This window comes from Balaenoptera ricei, chromosome 15 (genome assembly GCF_028023285.1).
Source record: "Balaenoptera ricei isolate mBalRic1 chromosome 15, mBalRic1.hap2, whole genome shotgun sequence".
Classification (NCBI taxonomy): Eukaryota; Metazoa; Chordata; class Mammalia; order Artiodactyla; family Balaenopteridae; genus Balaenoptera; species Balaenoptera ricei.
The window spans coordinates 84,222,764-84,250,485 of record NC_082653.1 but is presented as its reverse complement, the minus strand read 5'-3'; the positions used below and the strand labels follow the sequence as shown (position 1 = coordinate 84,250,485).

The following is a 27,722-nucleotide window of genomic DNA, read 5'->3' as shown; positions in this document are numbered from 1 at the left end:
AGTCAGAGACTCACGCACTCTGAGGCCGGGCCACCCGGGCAGCACCGGGGGCCACGGACCCACCTGCAGACTAGACCTGCATGAGCTCGGGGGTGACAGAAACCAGAACTGCGACTTTTCTATAGAGAAAACCTACCTGGAACTGAATGGCCAGTGCCCCCCCGCTATAATTATGGTGAAAATGTTTCTTAAATGATCCCAATTTGCTTTTATTTTTCCTAACAACCTCTTCAAAGTACTAATGAAACCAAAATAAAAGGTTTCACGGCAGTTGCTACTTTTGCCCCAAGCTCGAATGGGTGGGGAACTGTGCATTTTAACCATAGTGCAGCAATAAAACATATCGCGTCCTTGACAGTCTGGCCTAAGTTTTTATTGAATAAAGCATCCGAGGAATCGAGATGGTTCGGTGAGGCTGAGCAGGTCAGCAGTTGGTGCTCCGCAAGGAGGGGACACGGTCGCCCTGGAGAGAGGGCAGGGTGAAACCAGCGAGTCACAGCAGGACGACAGGGCGCTGCCGCAGAAGAAACGGTGATGCCCGCTCGGAGAAACCTGACAACCACGAGTGTAAACAGACAGGAGGGCGCCGCCCACCCGGCCCTTCACTTGCTTTGCCTGGGCACTGCCCCCAGACTCACGCCTCCCGGTCCCACCTCCAGGAGACGAGGCAAAGGCAGAGGCCACCGGCTCCCTCCAATGCCCCTCAGGAGGGGACCCAAGGGAGACCTCCTTAGAGTCAGCTTCTGGGCGGCAAACACTGCACCACAAAACAGTGCACAGCCGAGCCCTCCTGACGGGAACGCCGGGGAAGCTGGCGGTCAGCTCGATCCATCTCAAAATGAGCAGAGACGGGACATGCGCTCTGATGACCCCCGGGCAACGTGTCTGGCTGTGGGAAGCCAACTTGAGGCTGCACCAAATGGGGCCTTTTTCTGATTTAAAAAAGAAAAAGCAGCTGAGAAGCTGCCTGCTGGGAGTGGGGCTGCCTGGGGGGTGCCTCCCTAGGGCTCTGCTCCGGGCTGAGGCCTCCAGGCCCCTCTCAGCAGGTCTCCACCCGCCCCACCCCCTGCGACATGATCCGATGTAAAAGGAGCCCCCAGCCCCCAACCCCATCAGAGGAAGGGCTGGCTGAGGACCGACGACGGTGACTCTGACTCTGCACTTGGACAGCTTCTCGCAGCCACGGGCGGCCCCTCCGTCCTCCGACCACCCCAGGAGGGCCCGGCCCACCCGCCCCTCCCCAGCACTTATTTCCAACCTTCCAACTCCTTCCTTAACTTTTGAAAGGAAACCCCGTTTGCGAATCTTGCTCTGAGAACTGATCAGGTCCAGGCAAAGCCACCCTGAGCCCCACAGCCATTTTTCTTTAGGGGGCAGGGCCGACGCCGTCTGGGGATGCCCAGGGCTCAGGGGTCCTTCGTGGGCTCTCTTCCCCAGGGGCAGTGCTCCTGGAAGGCCCCAGGCTCCCGTCCTGGAGAGGGAGGAGGCAGAGAGGGAAGGGACGGGCAGGAGAGGCCGGGGCGAAGGGGTCTGCACCCCACACCCCACGTTCTTCTCGCAGCCGGGGACACACAGCGTCCACAGGGCTTCACATTTCTGGGTTGTTTCAGTGCCTCCCAGGTGGCCATGACCTCAGGCCAGGTTCCCTCCCCAGTCTCGAATCTGGGCCTGGAGATACCACTTCTGGGATCCACGTTTCAGCATGTTCAGCACGAGAACAGCTCACGACAGGACGGCTTGCATCAACCTTGGTCTTTCAAACCCAGCATCACACCTGCTCCAGGTGAGGGGAAGCGGCCTCAGCAGCAGACGGGATTGGGGGTCTCCTGCGGGGCACCGGCCACCTTCGAGGGCCCACTGGGGAGGCCCTGCTCCCCTCTGCGCTTGCCGGCCGTCTCCTGGGATGAGCTCCTGGGGGCCCTGGTGGCACTGGCCCGGACGGACAGGTGATCCCAGCCCCCCTGAAAGGAGAGAGCGGAGTGACCTGGGGTCAAGGGGCAGAGACCATCCTTCTAGACGGTTGGACTCTTGGGGGGCTCTGCCTGGGGCCTCCCACCTGAGAGCCCTCAGGGCTCGGAGCCCCAGGCCAGCACAGCCGCCCCGTGCCCAGCCCTGCTCACCCCGATGCCATAGTCCCAGCCCTGCCCCTTGGGCTCCAGGGGCTGCACACCCGTGCGGCGACACACGGTTCCCCGGCTCAGGCTGTGGCTCCCCTGGACTTTGTTGGCGATGACCCAGACCTGGAATGCAGACCCACTGAAGGCCCGGCCCCACCGCTGCAGGGGGCCGTGGAGACGGTAGTGGGGAGACCAGAGCAGAAACCCGGATGCCCCCCAAGTCCCCGACCCCAGGGCAAGCCCAGACCTGGTCCAGGGGCCCCACGGACACGCGGCGCACATTGTTGGACACGTGTTCCCAGCTGGTGCCCTGCGGGTAGCTGGGTGTGACCCCCTGGCGGTACCACAGGTTCCCTAGGAGAGAAGCGCCAATACCGTGAGGCCCCGAGCGTCGGGATCCACTTCGGGGTCTGCAAGGCCGGGGGGTCTGACCACGAGACAGGCGGGGTCTCCCTCTGCATCCCCCCCGCTGCCCGGGGCTCCTGCTGACCCACAGCCGGAGAGACCCTGGCCGGAGCCAGCCCTGCCCTCCCACGTTTGCCTCCCCCTCACTTCCTAATTGTCCCGCTGTGCTGGGCTGGCACCCTCCTCTGCTTTCTATGCATGAGAAACCAAGGACAAGGAATTCTTTAAACAATAAAGAGACCTGGTCTGGAATAAAATCCCTGGGTTCCAGTCCCAATTCCGCCTTTCCTCGCCTTGCTCAGCTGTGACAACAACTACAGACCATTAAAGGGCACGGGCGGAGCTGGCTGGAGGTGGCACGGGGGGCGGGGCAGGGATGGCCTGGGCCGGGCAGGTGAGCTCCGCCAGCCCCAGCTGCCGCGGGGCTCCCGAGTCGCGGGCCTGGGTGGCACCGCCTAGAAGATGCTCCCAGGCCTTGGCACTGAGTCCTCCTCCCGAGGTGCAGGCAGGCCTGAGCACCGGTGGGGGGGCTGGTGGCCCCGACCCTGCATGACCTGGGGGAGGGGCCTGCTTGGAGGCTGACCTCAGGCTGGCGGCCTCTCATGGGGCTTAGGAAGGTCTCGTGTTGGGCCTGGGGCGGGCGAGGGGCTGGGCTCATCCGGTCGGGGCGCTCAGGGAACCCCAGACCTCCCCTGGTGACCTCTGGGGATCAGAAACCACTTGCCGTTCTCGTCCAAGGCGAACACCGCTGTGCGCCCCACGGACACCTGTTTCAGTCTCTGTTTGGGAGGAGATGGGATGAGGTACCAGCAGTCGCCTGCGATGGGAGATTGGATTTGGGATGCAGCACCAAAACTGTCACCCCGGTGCTCCTGGAGCACGTGGCCTCCTCTGCAGCTCACAGGGTCGAGCAGGTGCGGCCGGCCTCTGTCCCCAGACTGGCCGGACCACAAGTGTGAGAGGGCCCAGCGCGAGCTGACCCGTGTCCTGCTGTCCCTTCGATGCCCCGCCTGCCCAGGGCCCTCCCCAGGGCCCGCCCGAGGCTGTGGCAGCTTCCAGACGGTGGGGCCCGATGGGCCGCTGTCCCGAACAGGGCCAGGAAGGTGCCCGGCCCAGCACGCGGTGGAGACCCAGCCTCAGGGCCACTGTGCGAACCCACTGCCCCTCGTGGAGGCTGGCGATGCGCCAACCACCACCCACCCGTCGGTCCATCCATCCCCGTGCCGGACACTGCCCAGAAGTCCAGCCAAGAACAAGCCTGCACGGCCTGCGCTCCCGGAGGGCAGCCAGGGTGGACACTGTGGATGGGCTGTGCGGGGTGCCCAGGGCTGGCCCCGAGGGGCAGGAGGCCAAGGACGGTGAAGGGCAGCCCCATCGCCAGGTGACCACCCCTGGGCCAGTCCCAGCGGAGGGGGATGGCCTCGGGGGAGCCCAGCACGGCCCCCGCGCCTGGTCCACAGGTGTGTTCGGTAAATGCTTGTTGAACTACACGGAGACCCGTCAGCCGGCTTCCCCGGAAGCGGAAGCAGCTCCAGCCACCCCCGGGCGCCCGTCACAACATGGCAGCGGTGGCGGCAGGTGGGGATCCCCCCGAGGGGTGGCACTCACCAGCCGGCTTGGACGGGGACACGGAGCCACGGTAGAAGGCGGAACCGTCCCTGGCCACGGCCCACACCTGGTAGCAGCCCCCGATGGAGACGGAGGCGAAGGGCTGGTCGGTGCCCACGTGCAGCCAGGAGGAGCCCTGCAGGCGGGGAGGAGGGACACTCAGGGCAGCCGGGCCCCGCCTCTGTCACCCTCCCGGGCTCCCGGAGCTGGCGGCTCCTCACGCCAACCTCGTCCTCAGCTCCAACTGCCCGCAGGGCTTGGCGACCCCTCGGGCCACGAGCGGTGTCCACCGGTCCCAGGGAACGTCCTGGGCAGAGGCCTGGGGAGGCCTGATCCCTGCCCGACTCCACCAAGGAGTCCCATCTCGGTAAGAATCCGCCAGAGCTTCAAGAGGGCTGGCAGGTGGGCAGGCCCTGGGCCCCACCAGGTGCTCACCGCGGGGTTGAGCTCGCACACGCCCAGACGGCACAACACGTCCCCCTTGTCGCTGACGGCCCAGAGCGCGATGCCGGGCCCGCTCCCGTGGGCACCCGGGGTCTCCGGAATGATGGACACGTCCCCCAGGGCGATGGGGGCCACCTCCAGCCAGGGCCCGCTGGTCACCAGCTTGCACTTTCTGTGCGGCAGGAAGAGAGCAAAGCCCCGGGCACCCTGATGCCGCCGTGAGCCTCAGGGCCGTCTGCTCGGGACAGCCAGGCCCCTGGCCCCGGGGAGGGCGGGGGCCGCAACCTCCGACCCCCCCGAGGAGACAGTGGGCGGCACCCTTCACGCCGTCCGCCCCTGCCTGGCCTCCACCCCCCAGCCAGGCCTTCCTCCCGTCCTGCGGGTCCTGTAGAGCCTGCCAACATTTCTCTTGTTTGTTCTTGAAAACAAACTCTTCAGAAACAGCACTGGGAGCCCGGGGGCACTTCCTGGGCTGACATTTACTTTGATCCTCTTTTCTCCTCCCGCCTCTAACCTCCCCTTTGCTTCCACAGGGACTGAGGCCGAGGCAGGGAGGGTCATGGCGGCACCCCCCAGTTACCTCCCTCCTTACCTGGTCCAGCACCTTCTCCTGACGAAATCCTTCATGGTTTTGTGCCCGTGGTACAAGCTGCAGAGGAAGAAGCTGACGTTGAGATCATGCCGTGGAAGTTCCTGGAAGGTGACGCTGCACGCACATCCCTTCCCCAGGAGTTACAGAGCCCAGCCCTCAGTGTGAGCCGAGGCGGGGCTCGGGGGCAGCAGGTAAGGGAGGACACCGTCCTGCTGCTTCAGATGCCTCTGGCCCCGCCCGGGCCTCCCTGCGGGGTCTCCCTGGGGCTGGCAGCTGCCCAGCTTGGGGGTGGGTTCTAGCTAAGGGGCCTCTGAGCCCTCCCCACCCCCAGGCGCCATCAGAGCCCTTCTGGGGAGCAGTCAAGCTCAGGGCCCGAGGCCAAAGCGGGGGGGATCAGTCCAGGATAAACCAGCCTGGGTTTGCTCAGAAGCCAGGCTCAGGCCCCGGCTCAGTCTGGCCCGGCTCCGTCCTCCGTCTGGACATGAACTGTGTACCGTGAAGGGCCTGCACTGCCGGGCAGGGGGCCGGGACTCTGCCTGGCTGACCAGGCCTGACACCCGGGGTCCCAGCCCCCTCCCCACGCAGAGAGAGACATGCTTACGCAGGGAAGTCGCTGGCGTACTGCCACCCCTCCTGGTCTGTGCCCCCAGGGACGCTGAAATCCACGAACCAGTCAGAAACCTGGGGGACGGGCGGGTCAGTGCGGGCGGACACCCCCCACTGCAGCCCCCGCCCCGCCCCAGCCCGGAGCTTACCCAGGCCCACTGCAGGGACGGGGGCTTCGTGCTGGCCTTGGTGCACTCCTGCAGGCCCGTGGCGTCACTCCACATGTACCGGTCGGTGGGCAGACCCCTGTGCAGGACAACAGGGCCGAGGTGACGCCAGAGAGAGGGGAGAACGGCCCCCCCGCCCAGGCCCCTGGGACGGCTGCATCTCTGGAGGGGTGAGGGGGCGGAAACAGGATGGCCCCAGGGCGGCGACAGCAACGGGGGGACCCCACATCACACGGGGGCCAGGCGCCAACCAACCACAGCCAGGCCACCCCCCCCGAGGAACCCCACACCTCGTTCTCTCGTGATGTGGGTCATCGTGTCCCGAAAAGACGTTGAAGCCCTAACCCCAGTGCCTATGAGTGTGACCTCATTTGGAAATAGAGTCTTTGCAGAGAATCAAGTTGAGATGAGATGGTTATTGAGTGGGCCCTAATCCACTACGACAGCGTCCTTACAAAACGGGGACATCTGGACCCAAGTTTCCCAAATTGGGAAGACGACGTGAAGACAAGGAGAAGGCCATGTGACAACTGAGTCACCAGACAAGGAACACCGGAGGCCCCCGGAAGCCAGGAGAGAGGCCGGAACAGATCCTCCCCAGGGCCCTCAGGAGGAAGCGAGCCTGCTGACACCTGATCTCAGACTCCGCGGCCTCCAGAACGGAGAGAATAAACGTCTGCTGTTTAAGCTGCTCTGCCCGTGGTGTTTTGTTACAGCAGCCCCGGCTGACTGATACACTCCCAGCAACACACAGCGCACGGTGGTCTCCGCGGGCGGCTGTGGCCCTGGCTTTGCACTCTCTACACGGGCTGGGGAGCCCGGCGCTGCTTTTCTTCTCCCGAGGACCAAGTAGGGAGTGAGGAGGAAGGGGAGAGGCAAGCAGGTCAGCATCCCGTGTGGACCCTACACACAGCCGGGGTGGAGGCTTCCAGAACACATGCAGGCAACGTGTATCAGCTCCCTTAGAAGGGCTCAAACCCTGAGTTACTGGGGTGAACAGAGAGACTCACAAATATTTACACACGAGGAAATCCTTTAAACTGTCCAGACGACAGCAAAAGGTCACAAACAGTCTACACGTCCAAGACCGAGGAGAGGTGAGATAAGCCAGGTCCACCCTCGGGGATCAAATTGGGAGGCTGTCACAGGCCATCTGTACATGTCTGACTGTCCCCCTGCCACCAGCAAACGCAGGCACACTGGGGACGGGCAGGGGGAAACACACCAAAATGCTGATAGTGGCTACTATTTTTGGTTGGTGGGATTAGAGTTTATTCTTCATGTTATTTGAAATTTCTTCCTTTCATCAATTTTGAAAAAACAAAGGAAATTTAAAAGTTTGTGCCATTTATCATAGACTCAAAAATATGAAATACCATTTATAAAAGATGTCAAGACCCCGTTATAGAAAATCACAAAACCTTATTAAGAAGAAATTAAAGATCTACATAAATGGAGGTATAAACTGCGTCCAGATTTTGGAGATATAGGAATGTGAGATAACGTTTCTACCCAAACTGACCTACAGATCCAAGGCCATCCTGACCAAGACCCCAAGAGCTTTTGAGGACTGCTTCTGAAATTCATCTAGAACTGATCCAGGAAGAGCCAAAGCTAGATGAAGAAGATGAGAGGCTTTGACAACTTCCCATAAAGGGACGGCAGCTGGAACAATGTAGGGTTAGCACAAGGATGCCCAAGGCTTCACGGAAGAGAAGGGCTTGGGAACGGCCACTGCCCACATGGACGCTGGAGTTAAGGCAGAGGTGGCCACTGTGATGCAAGGGGGAAGGACAGTCTTTTCAATAAATGGTGTGGGTCACTGGAGAGTAAAAAACCAAAAACACTTGATCCCTACCTCACCCTATATACCAAGTAGTTCAGGCCAGGGGGTTCTAGACCTAAATGGACAAGACAGAGGAATAAAGCTTCCAGAACAGGGTGGACAAAACATACCCCACAGGCCTAATCAGGACTGTTTCAGCACAGTCTACAAAGTAAGGGTGGTTTTTACATTTTTAAATGGTTGAAAAAAATTCGAAGAAGGATAATGCTTTGTGACACGTGAAAATTCTGTGCAATTCAAATTTGTGTCCAGGAATAACGTCTTATTGGGACACAGCAATGCTCATTCGTTTACGTGGCTGCTTTCAAGCGGCAGCTGCAGAGTGAGTCACTGTGACAGAGACCCTAAGGTCCACCACACCTGAACTATTTCCTATCTGGTCCTTTATAGAAAAAGTTTGCTGACTGCTGTTCCAGAGATAGAAGGATGTATTAATCCCCTTGGGGTTAATGAGATTTCTTAAGAGGTTTTTTTTAAAGGCCCCATCTTTTTTTTTTTTTTTTTTTTTTTTAAGGCCCCATCTTTATGTAAAGAAAAGGATGATCAACAGGACTACATTTAATAATTAAGTCACCACTAACGGTGAAAAGCAAGCTGCAGAACAGGAGAAATAACAGACAAAGGGCTCACACCTTCATATGTAAAGAGCACTGGCAAATCAAGGAAAAGAGATCATCTGACCAAAACATGGGATAAGGACTCGAAGGGGCATTTCACAAAGGAGGGTATCCAAGTGCCAGTACATGTATGAAAGGTGCTCTGTCCCATTAGCCCCCAGGAAACGGAAACTGGAAACAGGAGATATTACTACACACTCACCAGTGTGGCTAAAACATAAGAAACCAGCAAAGATGTGGGGCATGCCCTGCCTGTGAGAGTGTGGACAGGTCCACCCACTGCAGAGAACTGGCTGTTCCAACACCAACTGGGAGGACTGCAACACCACTCAGCCCCCACAAGGTAAAGGGCATGGTCCCCAGCAAGACTGCCCCCACTTGAGATACCAGCCATACTGCACTTCTGACCAACTGGCTACAAATTGGGGGTGGTTCTCATTACCTCCTCGGGTTTGATAATTTGCTAGAACGACTCAGGGAACTCAGGAAAGCTCTCTACTTAGGATCGTAGTTTTACTATACAGGATGTGAAATGGGACCAGTCGAAAGAAGAGACCCACAGGGCCAAGTCTGGGAGGGGCCCCAGCGCAGAGCTTGGATGAGGCTCAAGTTTGAGAACCGCTGTTCTGGCCGGCCGAAACCCCTGCAGAGGCTTTAAGAGCTAAGAAATACCACAACTAGCTTACTTTCTAAAATGAACGAACCAAATACCCCAGGACAGGGTATGAGAAATACGTTTCTGTGCTGAGTGGGCAGGAAATAAATAGCTGCATACAATCTAGATTTTCTAGAGTGTCCCGCTTCTGGACCAAACACAACGTATTGACTGTCTTGTCCCAAAGCCTCACATTTGGAGAATTAAAATAATTTCGGTGGAGGGTGTGATGTTCTCAGCAGCTTCAGTGAAGCAAAACTTTTTAAGAAAGTTAAGTAACCACCCCACTCAAAAAAAAGCACCAGAGGGGATGGGGAGGGAGGTGGCGATGTTCTATTTCGTGACCCGGATAGTGATTACGCTGGTGTTTGATCTGTGAAAACTTGATGATATATATGGGCATATCAACATATTTAGATACATCTCACCGTATGTACGTATATGTGTATGTTTCACGCACTTTATGTATGTTATGCTCTTAGTAAGTGAGTTTTTAAAATACGCATTATACTTTAAGGGAGAAAATCCTGTAAGCAGTAAGATCCAGTTAGTTCCACATCTGGGGCCAGACGCCAGCTCTCCCGCTACAGCAGATGCGCCCGTTCAGCTCGGTCCTGTTTCCGCGGGCGCCCGACTGGCTCACCTGCTGGTGTAGCCCGTGACAGGGTTCCAGCGCTGGTTCTCATAGATGTAGACACACTTTACGTCCGACTGCGTGTAGATGTTGCTGGTACTGCTGGCCAGGCCTGGGGGTGGAGAGGAGGATGCTGGACCCAGGCCGCACCTGCCCGCCCGACTAGGTGAGAGCAGGCGGGAGGAGAGGGCCGAGAGGAGTTCACAGGCCGGCTGAGCTTATCTCCCAGGGGCTGGCCGGCTTGGGTTTCTCTCCTCTGGGATTATCCTGGGGTTGCATGCCCTGGGTGAGAAGAATCTGACACTCCTCCACCTCATGCCCTGTTCTCACCTGCTCCTCTTCCCCCACCTTCCAGCCCACCCAGCTCATTCCTTACTAACAAAGGTGCCTTGGACCCCTCATGTAACCCCATGAGCCCCACTTTCCTCATCTGTAAGACGAGGACAAAAGTAATTCCTGCCTCACAAACAGGGAAGCTGTTAAACCTGCACGGATGTGCGTTCCTGGGGTCTCAGTGGACCACAGTTCTACAGGATTAGCCACCTCCACTGTAGGGCGTGTGGGCTGTGGCATGGAATGTCCCACTTCGGTGTTTGTTTCTGCCTCCGTTTACCAGTAGGAGACACAGGGACCCTACCTCCAGAACTCGGGGAGCCCCCAGGGGTTCAGCAAGCTCTCGTCCCCTAAGGCACCACCCATCTAAAGGGGAGCTGGAATCTGGGCCTGGGAATCAGGAGACTGGCCCTGGCGGCTGTCTTTCTAGAACCTTCACGGCCTCCAGCTCAGCAGTGGGTGCCCAGGAAGGCCCATTGGGGGGCGAGGCCTGGTCTCTGGGCTCTCACACTTTGTGCGTTGGCCCCGGGATTTGGAGGTTGGCAGTGGTGAAGGTCACCTGTCAGCCAGCTGTCAGCTGAGCGTCAGTACTGGCGCAGCGGCTCTGGCTCCGGCGTGGGGCGGGGAAGCCAGCCAGGGATTAGAGGGGGGACCGGCCCGTGCGGGATGCTGGGGGCAGGGCTGGGGGAGCCGGTCCTGCCACCCTCACCTTGGAAGCAGCCTCCACCGTAGCCACCCGTGTACACCCAGGCCGTGTGGTCGTAGCCGATGCCCCACACCACGCCCCGGCTGTTGGCCTCCACCACCCGCAGGTGGCCTCCCATTTGCCGCCAGAACCTGGAGATGAGGAGGGAGGGAGAGGAGGGGAGAAACCATCCTGAAGGGCTTTCCAGCAGCTACCCCGCTGCTCCGTGGCCTCCTGGGATGTCCTGCTTTACTCACCTTCGGCCTCCAATGACAGACTCTATTGAGCACAAGGGAACCCGCCTGGCTTCCCACTGGGAATTAACCAGCTAAGGCGAACCCTGAGCTGGTGCAGGAGCCGGTCAGGCCCCCAGCGAGCGGGGGCTTCAAGAGCCCCTGATCCCTGGAGTTATGCAGACGGGAGCGAGGTCAGCAGCCTGAGTGCCCCCTGCCTCCTGGGGTCTGGGACGGGCGTGTCACGCCAGACCAGGATGAGCCACCACTCGGGCCAGCACGGCCCCCTGGAGTGCAGGGTGCAGCTGCCACCTGGGGCACGCTCCTGCGGGCGGAGGCCCTGCCACTGTCCAGAGGCAACTCGTCCGACTGGGCGCCGGGCACACAGGGCCGCCAAGAGCGGACGAGCGAAGGGCGGACAGACATCCCCTCTCCCTCCTGTGCAGGGCCTCCCAGCCTCACCCACATCCCCCTGGTCCTCACGGGCTCTGGGTGACCTTCTGGGCCAGGGCCCCAGCTCCGTCAGGCGCAGCCAACTCACATCTGGTCACAGGGCAGCCAGCGCTCGGGGGCCTCGAGGTCTGGGCTGGGCTCGCTCACGAAGATGTCCCCCTTGCAGGTGACGGACCAGATGGCCTGCGGGGAGGGGCGGCCGTGCACCCTCCGGCTCTCGCAGCAGCACAGGTTGAGCAGGGCGAGCTGGCGCGGGGAGGGGGCTGGTCAGCGAGGCCGGGCGGCCCAAGCCCGAGGCTCCCTCACCCCCGCCCGCGGGACCCCCGCCCGCTCACCCAGTCGCTCATGTCCTGCTCGGTGGCAGCGGCCAGGCGCACAGGCCACCTCTGCCGCGTCCTCTCGGGGGTGTACACGGCGAAGGAGTGCTTGGCCTCATTGAGCACGGGGACCAGCGCCGTCACCTCGTTGAGGAACACGTGGATGTACTGTCGGCAGAGGACAGGCAGCAGGGCCGTCACCGGGGAACCCGCGGGGCTGGGGGTGCCGCGGGCCCCTGGGTGGCGCCCCCCTGTGCTGTGGCGACAGGGACAGCTGGGTCACCCCGATTCGAGAGCCGACCCCTGGGGGTCCCGGGCCTACGGGGTTTAGTGGTGGGTGGGCAGGTTCTAATGGGGAGGCCTTGCTCGTGAGCAAGAGCCTTAGTGATGTTTTCGATGTGGACGAGGGCATTTAGAGCCAGACTGACTGGGTTCAAACCCCAGCCCCGGAGGGGGCGGTTCTGTCTCCAGAGCCTGGTTGCTTATCTGGAACCCGAGGGCCCGTCAGCGCTGCTGGGGGTGAGGCCAGCACACGCCTGCCGGCCACTGCCCGGTGCGGCCACCGCAGACGGGTGCTTGAGAGACGCCACACGCTGTCCTGGGCCAAGCACCTCGGGGCCCGTGTCCGTGCCCACTCCTGCACCCCGGCTCTGCAACCCCTCCCCTGGGACACCCCAGCCCCCTGTACCTCCCCTCCCCTACACACCCCACCCCTGCACCTCCCCCCCTCCCCTACACACCCCACCCCTGCACCTCCCCTCCCCTACACACCCCACCCCCCTGCACCTCCCCCTCCCCTACACACCCCACCCGGCACCTCCCCCTCCCCTACACCCCCTCCCCCACCCCCGGCACCTCCCCTATGGCGCCCCCACCCACCTTCTTCTCCTCGTGGATCATGTAGTAGATGAAAAGGATGCTGTCCCGAACTCCATCGTGGCCCGTGAACTGTTCCAGGGCCACACGGACGTCCACCCACTTGTGGGGTTTCCAGTCGCACCACCACTGCAGGGCCCCCGTCTTCACCCACACCGACTGCAGCACAGCGGGACGGTGGGACGGGGTCACAGGCAGGCCCTGGGGCGCCACACTCCGGCCCAGTCCCCGGCACCCCGGGGCCACTGTGCTCCCTTCACTGCCGCACTGGGGGCTCCTGCCCGGCCCTCCCGGCTCCCCCCCTTCACCCTAAGGACAGAAGTGATGCCATCAGACACCCGCCAGGTGCCAGGCCCTGAGCCAGTGAATTCTATGATTCTCAAACAGTCTGTGGGATCGGCACCGTTAGCCCATGCTCTGGATAGGGAAACTGAGGCCCGGGAGGTTCTGTGCCTGGCCCGATGTCAGAGTGAGTCAGCGGCAAAGCCGGGACCCACACCCCCCGAGACGCGGCCAGGTCCTGTGTGCCTACGACGCAGTGGGGCCTGCACGGAGTTCCTGAGGGCAAGTGAATCAACAAAGGGACTCATCTCTTCATCTTTGATTCTCCACGGGCCTGGAGGGGCCGGCTTCACATCCGAGATGGGCAGACAGGAGGCGGGCTGCCTCCGTCTGTGTCCCTCCCACCTCACGTCAGGGCTGGCCTGCAGCGGGCGCCCGATGGACGTGTGCTGGGGAACGTGCCCCCGGGCACTGCCCACCTGCTCCACGGCCTGCTCGTAGTGTCGGAAGTTCTCCAGCTCCCGCTGGGTCCTCTCGGTGAGCTGCTGGAAGATCTGCTTCCGCCAGGCGGCCGTCTGGGCCGGCGTGATGGGCAGCGAGAGCATCTGCATGGAGGCGCGCAGGCCTGCGGGCCGGTCGGAGCCTCAGGGCTGGGCAGCAGGCCAGGCCTCTCTGCTCTTTTCTTCACCAGCCCTTTCTTTCTGGAAAGCTACCATCTCTGTAAAATGTCCCGTGAGCCCTCCCTCCCATCATTCACCCTGATGGGAAAGCTGATGTCCCCCAGGTCAGCCTAGAATGGCCACCACTGCTGGGACAGGGGGAGGGAAGGGGATCCAGGCCCACGCCCTTCCTTCTGACGGCCTGGGCTGGTCTTGGAAGGCTCCAGAAAGACGGGCTGAGCACAGTGGGGGCATCAGGCCTGCTCCACCTCCCCTGGGGCACCCTCTGGGGCGCTGGGCCGCTGCCCTTACCCGAGTGGGCGGTGAACCACTTGAGCGTGGTGTGGGCCTCCACGGCACAGCCTCCTCCGGACACCCAGGCCCACAGCGCGTGGCAGTCGGCACTGTCGGGCTCCTCCAGGCCCAGCGGGAGAAGTGCCAGCGAGGAGAGGTTGGTGGTCTCGGGAAAGTCAGCGGCTGCATGTCTGGGTCCTTTCTTGGGCTCCTTCAGGTCGATGTTGGTCCAGGGCAGCTCGGCCGGGGCGGAGGCAGGGCCGGCGACCTCCACATCACGCTCAGGGTCAGGCCCAGGTCTCTCGGCCTCCGAGTTGCTTGGCACATGGGACTCGCCACCACCCCTCACCTCGTCGCCAAAGAAGCAGCCGGCGCTGGAAGGAGAGGGGCAGACCCGTGATTCCCTTGGGGGAGGACCACGTGCTGTGTGACCCCCGGCCAAGTCACGGCCTCTCTGTGCCACACACACCAATACCTACTCCCCAGGGAGCTGGAACCCCTAGGAACTTTTTTAAATTTTTGGCTGCGTTGGGTCTTCATTGCTGCGTTCGGGCTTTCTCTAGTTGCGGCGAGCGGGGGCTACTCTTCGTTGTGGCGTGTGGGCTTCTCATTGTGGTGGCTTCTCGTTGCAGAGCACGGGCTCTAGGTGCATGGGCTTCAGTAGCTGTGGCACGCGGGCTCAGTAGTTGTGGCTTGCGGGCTCTAGAGCACAGGCTCAGTAGTTGTGGTGCACGGGCTTAGTTGCTCCGCGGCATGTGGGATCTTCCCGGACAAGGGCTCAAACCCGTGTCCCCGGCGTTGGCAGGTGGATTCTTAACCACTGCGCCACCAGGGAAGTCCCACCCTCAGGAACTCTGAAAGGTCCCCAGGCCACACCCAGACCAACCAAATCAACGTTAGGTGGAGATCTGGCAGTATTATTATTTGTTATCGTAAAATATGTGTGATGTAAAATGTACCATTTAAAATTGTAAAATGCAGTGGCGTTAAGTACATTCACAATGTTGTGCAACCACTACCAACTTCCAGAACCTTCTCATCACCCCAAACAGAAACCCTGTACCCATTAAGGAGTCACTCTCTAGCCTACCCTCTTCCCCCAACCTCCTGGCAACCACTAATTTGCTTTCTGTCTCCATGGATTCGCCTATTCTGGACACTTCATATAAACGGCATCGTACACTATGTGACCTTTTGTGACTCACTGCTGTCACTTAGTGTAAGATGTCAGGAGTCATCCGTGCTGTAGCATGTGTCAACACTTCATTCCCTTGTATTGCTAAATAATATTCCATTGTATGGATACGCTATGTCTTATTCATCCATTGATGGACATTTGAATTGTTTCCACGTTTCAGCTATTGTGAATAGTGCTTCTTTTAATATTCATGTTCAAATTTTTGTTCGAACATGTTTTCGGTTCTTCTGCACATCTATCTAGGAGTGAAATTGCTGGGTCCTATGGTGACTCTATCTTTAACTTCTTGAGGAACTGCCAGACTATTTTCTAAAGTGGCTGCCCCATTTTACACCCCACCAGCAGTGCAGGGGAGTTCTAATTTCTCCACATCTTGTCAACACTTGTTACTGTCTCCCTTTTTGATTACAGCTATTCTGGTGGGTGTGAAGTGGTATCTCATGTGGTTTTTTTTTTTTTTAAATGTGGTTTTGTTTGCATTTCCCTCACGTCCCACAACGCTGAGCATCTTTTCCTGTGCTTGTTGGCCACTCGTATCTCTACTTTGGAGAAATATCTATTCAACTCCTTTGCTCTTCTGAGTTGTTTTATTTTTTTGTTTTTGAGTTGCAAGAGCCCTTTATATATTCTAGATAACAGACCTTGTTAAATATATTATTTGCCACTATTTTCTCCCATTCTGTGGGTTGTCTTTTCATTTTCTTGATAGTGTCCGTTGATGTACAAAATTTTAAAATTTTGATGATGTCTGATTTATCTATGTTTTCTTTAGTTTCTTGTGCTTTGGGTGTCATATTTAAGAAGCCACTGCCAGTATATGTATAGCTGATTCACTTTGTTATAAAGTAGAAACTAACACACCATTGTAAAGCGATTATACTCCAATAAAGATGTTTAAAAATATATATATATATATAAAAGAAGCCACTGCCAAGCCTAAGGTCATGAAGATCTGGCGTCAGTGGTTCTGGAAATTCTCAGCTGATTCCAATGTGCTGTTCCCTTTGAGAATGACCAGCTGAAGAGCCTAAACCCTCAGGTGAATGTGAGCAAACCCTGCCTGGCCAGCCTCCGGGCATCTCTAGGCTGACGGTGCAGCCGAGCGCTGACCACCAAGCTGGGGGAGCAGGGGGTGTAGACCAGCGTCTGAGGAGGGCCCAAGCTGCAAACGGATGGCGGCCGGCTGCAGAGTGCTGTCCCGAGGGCCCTGGGCCCCGTGACCGGGCAGGTGAGCGCTGGGGGCGTCCCCAGCTGAGATGCTAAGTCGCCTGCCTGCGTTCTAAGGGCCAGCGGGCAGGGCTGGGACGGGTCCACACACTCTAACCCCTGGGATCTCAAGGCGTGGTCCCCAGAACTGCAGCAGGAGCACACCTGGGACCTTGCAAGACATGCGAAATCTCAAAAAAGTAGCTCTGGGGGCGGGGCGTGGAGATCCTCGGGAACGAGTTCTCCAGGTGATTCTGGGGCGCGTCTTAGTTCAGGGCCTCTCCTCCAGGCTAGAAACCCTCCATCTGCTTCTCTGCTGTCCTTTGACACGGGGGCCTGAGCGTCCTCCCCGCAAAGAAGGCTTTTCTCTCCCAGACCTTGAGGCTTCAGGACCAACAGGCCAGCCCTGCTCGGGGACGGCCCCCGGCCCCGACACGGAAGGACATCCTGGCCTCGCCCGGCTGCCACCTCCCGCCTCCTGCCTCCCGAGTGCTGCCCCCGACCTCGGCCGAGCAGGACCCCAGGCGCAGGAAGGGAGGAGGCCACGCGGCCGCGGCTCTCGTGGGTCGGGACCTGCTTTTCTCCCGCCTGGGCTGAGGCCGGGCGGCAGCCTCCTCCAACACTGCCCCCCCCACCCCGGACCGACCGCGCGGAGCCCCACCGCCTGCTCACCTGAGGAGGCTGGACAAGCTGCCCGCGCGTGAGCCGTCACACTCCCGGCCGGCGACGATGGCCTTCCACGTCTTCCCGCTGAGCTCGCTCTGGGTGACGCCGTGACGGAAGTACAAGGCCCGGTCCGCCCAGCCGATGCCCCAGACCTGGGACAGAGAGAGGTGCTGCTGGGGGGGGAGGGGGGGAAGGGGCGGGGGCAGACTGGGGCTCCCTTCCCTTGGCGGGGTGGGGGGAGCGCCCCAGGTCTGGAGGACACGTCTGCAAATGCAGGCATGGGGTGGGTGGGTGCGCCTGTGTGGGTGGGCTGGGAAGGGGCTGGGGTGGCCGTGAGCTGAGTCCCGGACTCAGATGCAGGACGCGGAGCCCCGAGGGGGCTGGGGGAGGGTGCGGCTCCAAGGTCACGAGGAGCAGGGACCCCCAGCCTGGCTCCCCGACCTCAGGCAGACTTGGGCCTTTGGGGCAACAGCATCCAGAGGAGGTGCTGGTGCCGGTCGGCACTGTGCGGGGACATGAAGTCCACCCATGTCCCCATCTTCCCTGTGGCCTTGGTGGGAAGGGAGCTACTCCCCAAGTGAACCCAGAGGATGGTTCTGGTCCTTTTAAAGATGCAAAATAACCTCCTTGATTCTGACCTCAGTTTTATGGGGAAGGTGGCCGGGCGAGCACTGAGGAAGGAAAGTGTGCTGGGCAGCTGAGGGGCCCAGGGGAGGGGCCTGGGAGCAGCCCCTTGGGAGCCCTGGCCTTGGGGGTGCCTGAAGGCGGAGCCGTGGCCCCAGGTGGCCTGGCTGGGGGGCGCTGCGGCGTCTCTGTCACTTGGTTATCGCACGTGGCCTCCGTGCTCAGGCCCATGGGCACCAGCTAGCACCCGCCTCGCCCCTGCCCTTGCGTGCCCAGCTCACCTGGGCAGGTGAGGCGTGTGTGAGGGCACAGGAAAGGCCGGCCCCCCCGCCCCCAGGAGGAGCTTTCAGAGCATTGGGAAAGGTGTCACCTTCACACCTTAAGTCTTAAAACTAGCCCAACCGCGTTATCCACCAGAACGAGGCTTTGCTATGGGAACCGTGAAGGTGATGTTTAAAAGATGCTGCTCTTACAGAGTTGGAAGATGTTTTGTCCTTTACTCAGTGATCTGATTTCGCCCCGAAACTTCTCAACAAAACTTTCCAGTCTCCAGGATGAATGTCCCTCCCCAGATCCGTGCTCGCTACCACTGCTCTGAGGGTCCTCGGGGGAGCGACCCAGGACAGTGGGGGCTCCAGGACTTGGGGGAAAGCAGCCCCCTCGGGTGCCCTCACGGGCCTGGAGTGGGCAGAGGTGCTGGGATGCCCTCCCGTGTCAGCCTCCTGAGCATGCCCAGTGGAAAGGGACGGCGGGAAGCATGGGGGCCCCATTCTGATTCCTCTGCCGCCCCCCACCCCCACCCCTGGGGACCAAGGCTCGGGACCACACACACCTGGTCGTTTAGCCCCACGTTCACCATCATCATTTCTCCAACCATCTCGATCCAGCTGGTGCCGCAGGGGTTGTGAGAGTTGACGCCTCTTCGGAACCAAACCTGGGAAAGTCAGAAATAAACACGCCTCCCTGGAGGGCCACTGAAATAGAAGGGTTTTTGTTTTAAGGCTTGGGAAGAACAAATAAATAATTTGGTCCTTTGGTTCAGGCCACAGATGAGCACAGCACATTGTTCAGAAAGGATGCCCCTGACGTGGGGTTAGAAAGAGATGATGGAAGCAATGCGAAATCAGCTTATTTCACTGGACTTGCCTCTGATAAAGTCAAAATGACAAGCTCTGGACAGGAGAGAGGGGAGGCATTCATTTAGCTGAGGGTTTCAGAAAATTAGCTTCTGATTATTTGAAATGTTACAGCCTGTTGCGCAATAAATACAGTCATTCTGCACTTTGTACAGGGGCGCAGGCAATGTTTGGGGGGTCACCAAACATCTTGGAGATCACCAGTGACGTCAACAACAGAATACGCACGGTGCCTGGCTGACACTGGATTTATTCCAAAGGGTGTAGACCACTCTCCCGAGAACAAAAAACCACATAACCCTCAATGTTAAACGGAGCCCTTGGACCCAGCCCCCAGGGACCCCGTCCTACCTTCCGGTCCTTGGTGACGGCCCAGACGACACCGACTCCTGCGGAGACATGCAGGATTCCGTTTTCAGACGTGGGAGGCTCCACCACGGACCACGAACTTCCTACCCGGCCCCAGAAGACAGTGCAGGTGGCCCCCATCACTGGGAGCTCCGGGGAGAAGGTGGGCGCCCCCACCCTCCTCTCCCGCGCAAGGTGCAGGGCTGCCCACCTTTGGGATTGTTCCTGTTGATTCCTTCCCGGACCAAGGCCTGTCCCTCCCAGAGCGACACCCACAGCAGGTCGTGCGGCCCACAGCTGATCTGAACCGCCTCCCCTGGGGTGTCCACCAGGGACCACGATGAGCCTTCGGGGTTGGAGTGGCTGACGTCCTCTCTGTACCACACCTGGGTGGAGAGAGAAACCCAAGGGGAGGGTCAGGCAGGGTCAGGCCGGGGCTCTGTGGCCGGGTTGGCTGCCTGAGCTTGGCTTCATTTGCATCAGCCCGTGCACAGCCCAAGCATGGGGTCTCCAGGGGACCAGGGGTCTCCAGGGGACTGGGGACCAGGGTGCCGGGACTGTCCAGATCTTGCTCACCCTGCCCCCACTGCCATTGGGATTCTCGACCAGATTAGATGACTCCTCCACCCCTGCTAAAAAATGCGACACTGACACCAGTATTTTGGTGGTCCTAGGGGACAGAGACCTCTTCTGTCGTCTGCTTGTGAGAACTCCAGCCCCAGCCCGGGTGTCCTGCGCCCCCTAGTGGCACAATGCGCTCAGGACACCTGTCTCTAGGGGAAGCCGGGCCCCAGCGGCTGGATGAGAAAACCCCCAAGCCCCCTTCAAAGGAATGTCTAAAACGTCCACTTCTTTTTCTCCTTAACCTGAAGACAGGGAGCATAATCAAATATTTAAGACTGAGCCACCCGCTCCTATTGTCCAAACTGGCTGATTTCATCTGGAGGGGGCGGCACATTGCTGGCGTGGTCAGGAGGTCTGGGGCCCACGGCCTCCCAACCCTGTCACCTTGCCCTTTTTTTTCTTTTTAAAATTCTTTATTAGTTAGTGGGATTTATTACTCATACTAATTTTATTTGTAAACTTTAAATTCTATGCTATCTGAACAGACTGCCTTAACACTTGTGAATTATGTGACATGATCTCACTTATAATAATGAATAAAACATTTTCAATGATTTAGTACAGACAGAATTTTCCAAGGAAAAAACACAATGGATTGGTTATAAGCCTCCATCATGATCACCATCACTCACAAATGCGTGTGCTATGGGCCCTGTTTGCACATGATGGTTTGCTGGGTGCTTCTTCGAACACCTTATCCAGTGAATAAATCAGCCGCTGGGTCAACTGCCTTCCTGCACTGCAGAACCCGGCCTTGGCAGCCCCGCTTCTGCTACCTGCTGGTTTGGGCCCAACTGTCTGCCCAGCTCCTCCAGGAGCCCCGGGTCCTGGTCTCACCTTTTACGGACCACAGGAGTGATGCGGGGCAGTGCTGGCTCACACCTGGCGCTGCTCTCAAACCCGTCCTCCCCTCTCTTTGCATCCAGGTGGCGTGGCCCCTCGATGGGGGCTCTGTCCCCGGCCAGCTCCCCACCACCCTTCAGTGTGGCTCAGAGAAAACAACTACGGGTTGACCTAAGCCCAGACCAAGCAGGACCTGAAGGTAAGCCTGATAAAAGCCTGCTGTGACTGCTCCAAAGCCAATCAGAGAATTTTGGTCAATTTGTGTTAAGAGTACTGAACAGTCACGAAGTACGCTCTACAGCCACAGCCGAAGTGTTGGGTCACCTGCACCCAGGCCCATCTATGTCACTGTCACTGCTGCTGTCAGCAGTGGGTTTTATTCCTTTGCTTAGTTCACAAGCTCCCCGAGAAAAGAATCTCCTCTCCTCTCTGAACATCTACCCACCCACACAGCTACCCCCACCCACCCATCCAAACAGCCATCCATCCATCCACCCACCTCTCCACTCATCAATATGCTTATCCACCAACCCACCTGCTCATCCATCCGACCAACCATCCATCCATCTATCCATCCCCCTATGCATTCATCCACATAACCATCCATGCATTTATCCATCCACCCACCCATACACGCACACACACGCACATCTATACCCCTATCCATCCCTCTACTTATTCATCCATCCTCCTACCCAACCCCCCACCCACAATACTACTGGAGACCACCATTTGGGAGGCACCACAAGGCAGCGGGCAGGGAGCTGAGATTCTATCTCAGGAGCCAATATTGATGCTGTCTGAGCCCAGGGTGGACACGGTCAGTGCTCCCGGGGCTCAGAGGAGGGACAGGCCAGGACCAGCCATGCGGTGGGAGGTCAGAGGCTTCTGGGAGGAACAGGACCCCATGGGTCCCCAGGACAGCAGGATTCACAGGAGGGGGACTCTGTGGGGACCCCGGTAACAGGCTGACTGCTCAGGGCAGCCCCAGCTGCGGGGACAGGAGGCGAGGAGGAGGTCCCGGGGAGAGCCCTCCTCCCGCCTCCACCTCTGGGAGGACAGCGGACGACAGCTTCTCTCCTGCCCGCTCCCTGCGGCCAACCTCCTTCAGCCGCCTCCCATGCCAGGCCAGGGGGGCACAGGCCTCACCTTCCCCTGCAGAGACACGGCCCACACGGACAGGCGGCCCACGGGCTCGTCTGTGATCTCCCAACCCCCCACAGAGAGGTCGCTGAAGGGGTCAGGCAACTGCTGGGGGTCATCCTCCGACGGGATCTGAAACGAGGAGGCGTGAGGCAGTAGCAGTCAGTGCCTGTGGGCACCTGGGCCAGGAGGTGGCCCTGCTCCCCGCCTGGTGGACACCTGGACGTGCACACTCCCACCCCGGCTTCCCCTCCGGCCCTCAGCACGCTGCCTTCCGTCCTCCAGCTCGGCCCCAACTGACTTCGCAGGGCCGGCAGCATCAGGACGGAGGGTTCCCGGCCCTGGGCCCCCTCTGCCATGTCGTCCCCCTGTTGGCTGCCAGGCCTGGGCTGCTGTCCCCAAGGAGTCACTCCTGCCCCCGCTCTGCAGGGGCCTGACCGCTGTGGCTGCCCCCCGCCCCCGATCACAGAACATGGCCCTGCAGTGGCCGTCACCTTGCTCCCAGGCTGCTCCCAGCCCCAGGGCCAGGCAGGCTGGGCTGGCAGCCCCACCTCGCGGCATGGACCCTGCAAAGGGGTCAGGCGAGGGCCTGAGGCCTTCCTCTCGTTCGAGGGCACCTAGGACCCCAATCCAGGCCTTGCGTCCCTAAGTTGGTTTTTGTGGGTCACTGGAAAAATACAAGAGCCGGAGCGGCTCCCACGCGGGGTGGGGGGCAGGGGAGGAAGACGTGCACAGACTGAGCCTGCGTCTGGGACAGGGCAGCCTGGAGACCAGGTCAAGACAATTCTGTGCTGTCCTGGGCCACGGTCTGGCCCGGCTCCCCGAGCGGCCATCTCCCAAACGAAGGGCCGCCCAGGGCCACAGCCTTCCGAACAGGAGAGCAGGAAAGGCCAGGCCCCGGGGCGGGCATGGCGTCCCCTGAGCAGGGCAGGGAGGGTGGGGCTGAGGGCCGTGTGACCCTCCCCACTACAGGACTGAGCTCTGGGCCCCGCCTCCTGCCCCCAGCCACACGCAGGCCCCCGGACCTTGGCCCAGGTGTCCCGGGACTTGTATCTCCTGTACCGGGTCCACCGCCGGCGCCGCACACAGGAATTCCACTTCTTGTCCCTCGTGTACGTGTGGGGGAAGTCAATGGCATATGTCCACCCCTGCAATACCGAGATGGGGGGAGGGTCCGTAAGGCTCTCGAGGAAGGAGGTGAAGGAGCTGGGGAAGGGGGAGCAGGATGGAGGAGGGGCGCGGCCCGAAGCAGCGTCCTCCCCATGGATCCCGTCCCGCAAGCGGGGAGCACGCGGGGCCCAGGCTGAGGTCTGATGCCACGGGGCGCTGGGGAGAGCGCTGGGGGGACGACGGGCCGAGCCCAAGGCGCTCCCTCCCGCAGGGGGGCCCCGGCGGGACCCGAGTGCACCTACCCCTTTCTCTGTGGGCTCCCCTCCAAAATTCTCGTCCACGTACCAGTCCGACTCCCACTCCCAATGCGGTGAGGGCAGCGCCACCCCATCCAGCGGCCGGTGCTGGAGCCCACTCACGTCGCTCCACGGCCAGCGGTCGCTTGGCAGGAGCGCCTCGCAGAAGCCGCCCATGGGGTTCCAGCGCTGGGGGCCGGAGGCAGAGACCAGCCTTAGGCCTGGTGGCCAGGGCCTCTCCAAGGCCAGCGGGGACCTCCTCTCGTCTCCGGGGCGGGAAGGGAGCAGAGGGCCTGGCTCTGCGTCGTGAGCCAGCGGCCCAGCCCGGTCCCAAAGGGCAGAGGACCTGCCGCGCCGAGCAGTGGAGGACACGGCCTTCCTGGGCTCCTGGAACCCGGCCGGAGCCCCGTGCCTGTGCGGACCCGGCCAGCTGCCTGGATAGGGACCCACAGGGGCTCTGGCCTCAATGACTCGGACGCTGCACCACTCGGACCTCAGCAGAACGAAGGAGATGAAGGCGGGAACAGGCCGGGAGCCTGGGGTGCGGGGGCTCTTATCTCCCGGCAAAGCAACCAACCCAGCAACCCCGCCGCTCGGGACCCCACCTGATTCTCATAGGCCTCCTCCCGGCAGCGGATGGGGACGTCGCTGGCGCCCACGCGCACGTACACCTGGTTGTCGCAGGCGATGCCCCAGCAGCACGGCGCGGCCGCGCTGACCCGCTTGAACTCCAGCTGGGCGTCCCTGCACAGCTCCCATTGCTGCCCGGCCGTGGACAGCGTGAACACCCTGCCGAAGAGATCCACCGCCCACAGCTCCGAGCTGGGCATGGCCGCGGCGCTGCGGGAAGACAGCGGCGGGAGGGCGAGGGTCAGCACCCACAGCCGCTCCCGGCCCGGGGCCAGCCGGGCCAGGCAGGCAGCCCGGGCCATGACCGTCTCCTGCCACAGGGGGCTGAGTGGCCCCCCGCAAAGCAGGGCCAGAGCCCAGCTTCAGAGTCCAGGGCCCTTTTCTGTTCTCTGCCTTTCGCCCTTCTCGTGATGGGGATTTTTTTTCAAACACACAAAAAAGTCCAGAGGACAAAACGTGTAACGTCCGAATACCTACTGCCCCCAATTTAATGAATGTTATTATTATTGGGTCATAGTTCGTTCAGATCTTTCTTGTCTAAAGAAGAAGTGAGAAGTTGTAGATTTAATGAATCCCAAACCTACACGCGTCCTGCTGCCTCCCTGGGAGGCCTCTGCCCCACAGTGGACAGGGACCCCCTCGTGCTGGTCCCCCTGTGACCGTCCTCTGTGCGTTCGTGGGGCGTCCCCACGGGCCCGGCACCTCCCCCCACCCCCAGAGCCCTGCAGGGTCGCGCAGGAGCCCTCTGGCCGTGTGCGTGGCAGGGATGGGAGAGTCCTGTCTCTACCCTCCTTGTGTGACCACCTCCCTCTCTCTCCTTCTGCCATTCTCCACTCCTGTTCCTTCTTCTCTCCTCTTCCTTTCTTTGCAGAGTCACGGCTATGCTCTACCACTGACCCTCCCAACCCCAGGGCTGGCAGTGCTGCTGGGACGTAACTCCTCGAGGTGTGGCAGGGCCACGTGGCCAGGCCCACGGCAGCAAAACAGAGCAGCTGGACGAGGGCAGTACAGGGAACCCCAGTGAGCAGCTCTGCCGGACAGGGCGCCTCCCACACCCAAGACCCATCGCTGCCCCAGGGCGAGGCACGGCTTGCCTGGTTCGGAAACCAGAGCGACGGGGAGACAGAGCCTGGGCGCCTGGAGGCCGAGGCCAGGCTGTTCTGCTCCCGAGACCCGCCGGGGCACCAGGGCGCTTCAGAAAGCGTGACGACTGGAATGACAACACGGACGATGGAACGCGTCTGGAAACAGGAGCATCTGCTACGAGCAATTAGGCTCTTTCGGAAAAAAGTGTGTCTTACAAACACGGAGAAGAAAGAGCGTGGGCGGGAAAGGAAGTGACTGAAGGATAAAGAACAGGAAGCAGGGAAGTGGACCAGGCACGGAGCGGGAAACACCCAGAACAGGAAGTGGAGGAAGACGACGGGGGTGGTGGGCGGGGAGCCTGACCGGCAGAGTGGAGGAGCTTGATCCCTCCACCCGGGGCCCCAACGCCCAGGTCAAACACACGGGAAGTCAGGACGCTAGCCTTCTGAAGCCATTTGAAAACCGGCATCTGTATCCGGGTGCCTGAGATGGGACCCCTGGAAGAGCTGTGGCACCCCCAGATGCCCCTCCACTCCTCCCTGGGCAGGCCTGAGGGTCCACTCTCCCCGCTGAGGCATCTACGCCGTGACTAAGAGTGCCCAGGGCCACGCCGGACCCACACCATCCCGGCCCCACCACTTTCTAGCATGAACAAAAGCCCACTACTGACTAACCTCTCTGTGCCTCGATTTCCTAAGCTGTAAAAGGAAGAAAGGAAGACTGACCCAGTTATGTGGTTGTTGTGAGAACTGAATGAGATAACACAGGCACAGAGTTATAATAAAGTGCCCAGTACCCAGCAAGAACTCAATGAGTGTTACTGAAGTCATTTTATTACTTGCCATTTGCTCTCACAAGCTGCCACTTATCTTCTACCTCTTAAAAACAAAAAACTCAAAGCCCTTTCTGGTCAGCCTGAGTCTTCAGCCTCTTCACTTCCTCTGCATCTCCCAATGCTCTGCACAAAGTGGGTGTTTGGTCAAAGTTATGGAAAATCACCGCCACCTACATTCACCACACCACCACTCCCTGAGCTAAGATGGAAATATGGCTCCAAGGAAGCCGAATGTCACCAGTTACTTAAGGTTAAAAGTAAGGTCCTAGGAGGTGGATAGATATGTGATAAATCAAGTATGGTAAACTGTCAAGAGTAGAATCTAGGTGGTGGGTGTGTGGGTGTTTACTGTATAATTCTTTCAACTTGGCTGTATGTTTGACAATCATCATAAATTGTTGGGGAAAAAAAGTAAGATTTTTACATGGGGGAGGGGAGATGTCGGTTCCCATGGTGACATTTTAATATAAATACAGTCTTCAAAGATATTTCTTGGCTCACAGGTCACTGTACAAGTAGCCAGTTAAGTCAGGCTCAGTCTGCATGTTGAGCTCAATGAATGGTGATGTTGAACTTGGATACAATTTCCTCCAGAGAAATGACTAAGCAGATAGACGTACTTCAGCCTTCTGGGCAACTACCAGAAGACTCTACTGCAGAGAAAAGATGGGGGGGTTATGTTTGCAAATTCCCTTTGGTGTGGAAATCCCGGTATCCGTCACTTCCCACCTAAAGATGACACAAGGTGGACATCCTTGGTCAGCCTCGCCTCCTTTCCATGCCAGCCAGGATGTAGTCCCAAGTTCTCCCAAGCCACTTCCTGGCTGTGAGGTGATGGGGTAACCTGTCCAGGGACATGGGGGTCACTGGATCAGAGGACTCTTGAACGGGAGGTTGGAGCATTAAGTTCCACGATTCTGGGATCTTGGGATCTCTTTGTTTTCTAGGGGTGGAGTGAGGGAGGCAACATCTTCCGAGAAAGCAACCTCCGATTCACCAAGAATTTCTGCACAATGAATTCCAGGTGGACCTTCAGTCATTCTGCTCAGTAGGCCTGCTCACCACCCACAGAGTCATCTACCTTTCTGCTCGGGTTAATTAACAGATCCCTTCAGAGATGTAAAGGTACCCAAGGGAAGGTGGGGGTCGAGGGAGCGTGGAGTGCGGTACAGGGAGGGACACGGTCCCAAGGGAGTGCCTAATGCATTTACTTCCCAGGCCGCCTTAGGACTGCTTCCTGCCCAAGATTTCCTGCGGGTTTTTTTTTTTTTTTTATTACACCCTGTCACACCCACCCCCTGAACAAACAGAGAAAACTGGCTACTAAAGCAGCTCACTGCCCGCCAGTTGTGGGAGCTGCTGGAAGGCGACATCAGGGTCTAAAGAGGTGGGAGAAAACAGCGGGACATGCACGCTAGTTGAGTCCTTCCATTCCCACAGGGAAGGAGGTGCCCTGAGCCGGCAGCTCTGAAGATAAACCCCCGGCTCCCATCATCTGGGCGGTCAGCCTGGTTTCGTTCCGGTTCCGTGCCCTTGGGCGACAGGTGGGTCCCCTGCCCGGCCACCAGTAGCATCTCAGCGCCGGGCCCTGACCATCTGCCTGAGCTAATCCCACGCCAAGCAGCTTTGCTCTCACCACTGCCCAGAGGAGGGACAGACGGCCTCCTCGCAGCTCGATCCTCTACACCCGCCAATCACTTCCCAAGTCACTCCAGCGCAAAGGCTGGTGGGGGTGTCACGTTCAGGGGTCGGGGTGGGGGTCCGGGGGCGGCGCCCCGCCGGGTGTGCAGGAAAGAGCACTGGCACAGCCCCTTCCCACCTCGCTGCGCGTGGGGCAAACGCTGCTGCTGCCTCCGCCGCCCCAACCTGTCCGGAGGGGCGGGGGCGCCCGTCCCACCTCCTGGCCGCCGCTGCACTCACCTGGGCCGGCGCCCGGCGTGCGGAGTCGCGGCGATCGCGCCTCTGAGGCCGGGAGAGCGAGCCGGCGCTCCCCCGGGGCTGGCGAGCCTGTGGGCAGGAAGCGGCAGCCAGGCCCGCGCCCATTGGCCAGCCTCGCAATAACGCAAACGCCGGAGGCGCGCGATTGGCTGCGGCACGCTGCGTCACCAGCCGGCCTTGGGGTCTCGGCGGGGTCGCGCGCCCGCCCACTTCCGG

General features: G+C 59.9%; 1 protein-coding gene across 5 annotated transcripts; it reads right to left on the bottom strand.

Moving 5' to 3' along the window:
- Window positions 1–351: 351 nt before the first annotated feature.
- TECPR1 (tectonin beta-propeller repeat containing 1) lies at window positions 352–27,570 on the bottom strand. Of its 5 annotated transcripts, none has more exons than XM_059895768.1 (25): window positions 27,489–27,570; window positions 23,623–23,857; window positions 23,024–23,206; window positions 22,637–22,759; window positions 21,618–21,743; window positions 19,213–19,387; window positions 19,005–19,105; window positions 18,350–18,451; window positions 16,900–17,045; window positions 13,842–14,197; window positions 13,350–13,495; window positions 12,592–12,747; window positions 11,731–11,880; window positions 11,484–11,641; window positions 10,734–10,861; window positions 9,701–9,803; window positions 5,922–6,018; window positions 5,768–5,847; window positions 5,167–5,223; window positions 4,566–4,746; window positions 4,131–4,266; window positions 3,247–3,339; window positions 2,365–2,471; window positions 2,121–2,240; window positions 352–1,961 (listed from the first exon to the last, which is right to left on the bottom strand). In XM_059895768.1, the coding sequence occupies exons 2-25, from the start codon at window positions 23,845–23,847 to the stop codon at window positions 1,800–1,802; spliced, it is 3,411 nt and encodes a 1,136-aa protein (XP_059751751.1). In that variant the 5' UTR covers window positions 23,848–23,857; window positions 27,489–27,570; the 3' UTR covers window positions 352–1,799. The 5 variants fall into 5 exon arrangements, with proteins under 5 accessions (XP_059751751.1, XP_059751750.1, XP_059751752.1 ...); XM_059895767.1 differs by having other exon boundaries at window positions 3,247–3,301; XM_059895769.1 differs by having other exon boundaries at window positions 3,247–3,301; window positions 19,005–19,042.
- Between the last annotated feature and the right edge of the window lie 152 nt (window positions 27,571–27,722).